We start from the raw sequence: 4,864 nt of genomic DNA on the forward strand, positions 1-4,864 counted from the left end.
ACCACGGTGCTGTTTTACCAAACAGGGTGGAGAAGGACGTGGCTTTTAGGTTTTTCCTGGTGTCACTTCTGCAAACACAGGGCACGCCTGCACCCACACCCAGCACAGTGCTGGACGGTGCGTGGCTCTGGAAGAAGCCTTTGCTTCAATGATTAAAAAGGAAAGACAAAAAAAAGACAACAAAAAAGGCATTTTTGGCTGGACTTTTGTCTGGTTTTGCTCCAGAGCCCTCAGGGAATTGCAACAAGAACGAGCTGTGGGTTTGCTGGGTGCTATGGAGCAGCGTGCCCCCGTGACTCAGGGATTTTGTGCCTTATCACACATGCACTGCTGTGATTTACACCGCAACGGGAGGGAGCAGGAGGTCACATTCACAAATGTTGGGAAAAAATCCTTAATGACTCCTCCAAGGGCTGCGTTGTAGATGTTATAAGGCCAGAAATGAGGCTGAGGAGGTTCGTTAATCTGGCAGGCAGCTGTGCCCGCAATGCCGCACCGCAATATGTTCCGTGACCTTAACGCAGCGAGTGGGGGACTGACCGCAATGCGAGGAATGCCGAGTGCTGTGGGCATCGTTTCCAACCCGCATCGTGAGGTTTCTGCCCTGAAACGCTGACTGTGCTCTCTGCAAGGAGCAGCGGTGCCAAGAGAGGGCAGCCCAAGCCGGGACATGCGTCCGTGCTGCTCACAATTCCGTGCATTGGGCCGCTGGGGTGCTGTGAGCAAGCAGGAACAAAAAGGATAGGGAAAGGAAAGGGAGAAGGAAAGGAAAAAAGGGAAAGAAAGGGAAAAGGATAGGGAGAAAGGAGAGAGGATAAGAAAGGGGAAAGAGGAAGTGAAGGAGAGGAGGAAGGAGGGGAGGGGAGGGGAGGGGAGGGGAGGGGAGGGGAGGGGAGGGGAGGGGAGGGGAGGGGAGGGGAGGGGAGGGGAGGGGAGGGGAGGGGAGGGGAGGGGAGGGGAGGGGAGGGGAGGGGAGGGGAGGGGAGGGGAGGGGAGGGGAGGGGAGGGGAGGGGAGGGGAGGGGAAAAAAAGAAAAGAGAAAAAAGAGAAAAGAGAAAAGGAAAGGGAAAGGAAAAGGAAAAGGAAAAGGAAAAGGAAAAGGAAAAGGAAAAGGAAAAGGAAAAGGAAAAGGAAAGGAAAAGGAAAAGGAAAAGGAAAAGGAAAAGGAAAAGGAAAAAGGAAAAGGAAAAGGAAAAGGAAAAAAAAAAAAGGAAAAGGAAAAGGAAAAGGAAAAGGAAAAGGAAAAGGAAAAGGAAAGGGAAAGGGAAAGGGGAAGGGGAAGGGAAAGGAAAAGGAAAAGGAAAAGGAAAAGGAAAAGGAAAAGGAAAAGGAAAAGGAAAAGGAAAAGGAAAAGGAAAAGGAAAAGGAAAAGGAAAAGGAAAAGGAAAAGGAAAAGGAAAAGGAAAAGGAAAAGGAAAAGGAAAAGGAAAAGGAAAAGGAAAAGGAAAAGAAAAAAAAAGAGAAGAGAGAAAGAAAAGAAAAGAAAAGAAAAGAAAAGAAAAGAAAAGAAAAGAAAAGAAAAGAAAAGAAAAGAAAAGAAAAGAAAAGAAAAGAAAAGAAAAGAAAAGAAAAGAAAAGAAAAGAAAAGAAAAGAAAAGAAAAAAGATAAAAATATCTGAAAGGCACTCCTAGCCTAAATTCCTGTGCAAAAATGCTTGGATGAAAATATAGGGGAAGCTAGGATCCCATAGCTTTGGAGTGAAGTTGTAATTCTGCACACTGCTTTGAATGGTTATTTTATGTAATTTTACAAGGTCAGCCTGAATCCCTTCTGTAAGGGACCATGGAGACATGACCCGTAGTGAGTTTCTCCCAGGCTTGATTTTCACCATGTTTTAGGAAGAGCTGTTTGCATTCCCCTCCTGATAGACCTGAACATCCCTCCCACCTGCAGCCTTGCTGCGAGGTAGCGGTGCCATAAATCCCCGCATCCCTCTGCTGTAGGGCCGCTCGGTGCTGTCAGAGCCACCTATAAAACATCTCCCCTGCAGAGCACAGAGAGTTTGCTGCCAGAGGAAGAAAGAAGGACCCATCCCATGTCTGCATCCCACAGCTGAAGCACAGGACATCACTACATTCAGTTCCGTTTACTCCATTATTTCATTTTCCAGTCTCCAACTCCTTCAGCATTTGTAAGGCAATTTTTTTTTTTTAATTACTCGTAATTAAGTGGTTCTTGGCAGAGAGGCCTATGGAAACAGCATTATCCCACAGACAGGCAGTCAGTTAGGAATTTCCTCTCAGCCACCTAGCCCTAAATGCATCTGGAAAAAAAAAAAGCAGATAATTGCTTTATTTACTACTCCAAAGTAGGTCCTTGCTCACACAGCCCCTCACAGCACCTTTTCCTTTTTGGGACAGGCCTAGGGGTTTCCACGTGCTTTGTGAAGGCCGTGCCCATGAGCTCAGTCCGGACACATGCCTCCCAACTGCGGCAACGCCATGGCCGCGGCCGCCCAGGACAGCTGAGAGGGTGGGTCAAAGGGTGCGGCCGGGCTGCCCACTGTGACATCAGCAGTGTCACAATGCAGGGGCTGGCTTTAAAGCCGTGGGCAGCTTCATTTTGGCCTGGACCGTTGGTGAGTGCAGCTGCAGGGGAAGGTTGGGCTGGACGAGGGACGCGGTGCCAACGCCGGCCCCTGTGGGAGCGCCACGGGCAGTGCTTGGAAGCGTCGCTGCCAGCGATGGCCTCGGTCCCTGGGCCGACCAGCTCCCTAGTACCCGCTCCTCCCTGAGCCAAGGGCCCCGTGGCTCTTGGAGCCAATCCTTCCCAGTCCCACTGAGCCCCTCTCTCCCTTCTCTTGCAGATCATGGCTTGGGTGCTTCTCTTAGCCTTGCTGGCGCAGCAGTTTTCAAGTGCCAGTGTTGATGACAATGCCGCAACGCTCGAGCGGATGCATCAGTATGAGGTCTATCTGCGAGAGCAGATGGCGTGGCTGATCAACATGGAGCTGGGGAATATGGGCAGGAGTTGGATGGACATACCCACCCTGCTCTTTCCTCTGCTGCATTACTGGAAGATCTGGTTCTGGATTGGAATGCTTTTCTTGTCGCTGTGGATCATGTGGCAGCTACACAAAAGGAACCAGTGTGATCAGCATAAGGAGGAGGTGGAGAGTGAGCAGGAGGAAGAGGAATGGGTGGAACAGGAAGAAGAGGAGACAGAGGAGGAAGAAATGGAACAGGAGGATGAGGAGGAGGGTGAGGGAGACGAAGACTTCTATGAGTCCGATTACATCAGACAGATCACAGAGCGTGCCCTGGCAAAGGTGCAAGCAAGAGACGACAGGTGCCAGCTGGTGGAGGAGCTGATAAGCAACCTCCTGGATGCCTTCACCAATCTCTGCTCGGACAGTTTCTTCCCGGTGCTGCTGCCTGCCATTGGGGTGGGCAGTGCCTTTGAAGGCTGGAGTCTGCAAGAGGAGGCCATTGTCTACAGCCTGCTTGTGCCCATGCAGGCCCCAAGAGGGCACGTCTTCATCCCAGAGGTGGGCACTAAAGGGAAGGCGCTGTCAAGGAAATCCCGCGTCCGTGTGGAGCAGCTGTGCACAGGCAAAGTGAGGCTGCTGCTGGGGAATGTGCTGTGCTTCCTCCGCAACCTTGTTGGCAAGCTGTGCAGAATCCAGCAACCCAGCCTCTTCCACACGCTCTGCACTGGCTCCTACCTGGATGTGCAGAAAATTGTCACCTGGTTCAACGTACAGGTGCCAACAGTCTGGACGGTCACCCCCCATGCGCACGCCTACGAGCTGCAGGTGCTGCCCTCCTGCCGCTCCTGCAAGCTCCAGCTGAAAGACACCTCCAGCGGAGAGAAGCTCCTCATTGAGTTGCTGTTCGGGGTGCAGCAAGGACACTCGGACATCTTCCTGAGCAGCCAGAACTCAGAGGCCGGCTTTACGCCCAGCACAGTGTGGCCGCAGAGCTTCGCTGTGGCGGAAAAGAAACTCTTCCATTACGTGGCCAGGAAAGCCGGACCGAAGAGCTGCCACCTGAGCTGCCTGAGGTTCTTTGCCCACATTCAGGCGAGAACGGACTTTTCCATCCACACCATAAAGACGGTTTTCTTCCACCTCCTCACCACCGACAGTCTGAAGAGCTGGCACAGGAGGGATTTCGTAACCCAGCTGCAGAATATCCTGCAGCTCCTGAAGTCCTGCCTGAAGGAGAAACGCCTCAAACACTTCTTCCTTGGCAACCGGAAGGTGCCCAAGGAGATTGTCCTGCCGCGCAACTTCCGTGCTGCCAGGCCGCTCAACCTCTTCCATAACCAGAAGAAGGACACTAATGCCTCCTACAAGGTACTGCGTGACTTCTGGGTGCTGAGAAATCTCTTCAGGCTGCAGTTGTTTCATGCTGGAAGAGGCCTTCGCGTGCAGATCTCTGCTTGCCGGGAGCACCACACATGGCAGCCGTTCCCTGCTAGCATACTGTGGGGACCAGGACCTCGAGTGGCTGAAGAGGTCTCCTGCACTGACTGAATTGTCTTCAGAGGAACCCCCACATCGGTGATTCTCTGAGCAGCAGCAGAAATGTGGAGGATGACCAAATGGCAGAACAGGAACAGGACTCAAATATGCTCAGTAGCTGCTTCCCCGGACAGTGACCTGGGACAAGTTTTAAGACAAGTTTAGCGTGCCCATGAAGTGGGAGTGGAGACAAGGAGGGCTAATAAATCAAGTAAAATGAGCATGATCCCTCAGTGTCTCTGCTTATGATTGCAAAGAAATGGGGGGCAAATAGTCGTTTTTGGGGTACGGCTTGGAGAAACAGACCACCACAAAAGACGATAATGCTCCCGCATGGCAATGGAGACGTCATCCCCTGCTGGCTTATGTGTTGGGCCAGACATGTCACACTAACAGAG

The 4,864-nt window shown here is 51.8% G+C and overlaps 1 protein-coding gene across 1 annotated transcript; it reads left to right on the plus strand.

Moving 5' to 3' along the window:
* Positions 1–487: 487 nt before the first annotated feature.
* LOC136055574 (inositol 1,4,5-trisphosphate receptor-interacting protein-like 1) lies at positions 488–4,478 on the plus strand. Its single transcript, XM_065747391.1, has 3 exons — positions 488–590; positions 2,362–2,579; positions 2,808–4,478. The coding sequence occupies exons 1-3, from the start codon at positions 488–490 to the stop codon at positions 4,476–4,478; spliced, it is 1,992 nt and encodes a 663-aa protein (XP_065603463.1).
* The last annotated feature ends 386 nt before the right edge of the window (positions 4,479–4,864 follow it).

The sequence above is a fragment of the Cyrtonyx montezumae genome, unplaced genomic scaffold (genome assembly GCF_038088225.1).
Source record: "Cyrtonyx montezumae isolate F1298 unplaced genomic scaffold, pur_monq_1.0 scaffold_10, whole genome shotgun sequence".
NCBI classification, from domain to species: domain Eukaryota; kingdom Metazoa; phylum Chordata; class Aves; order Galliformes; family Odontophoridae; genus Cyrtonyx; species Cyrtonyx montezumae.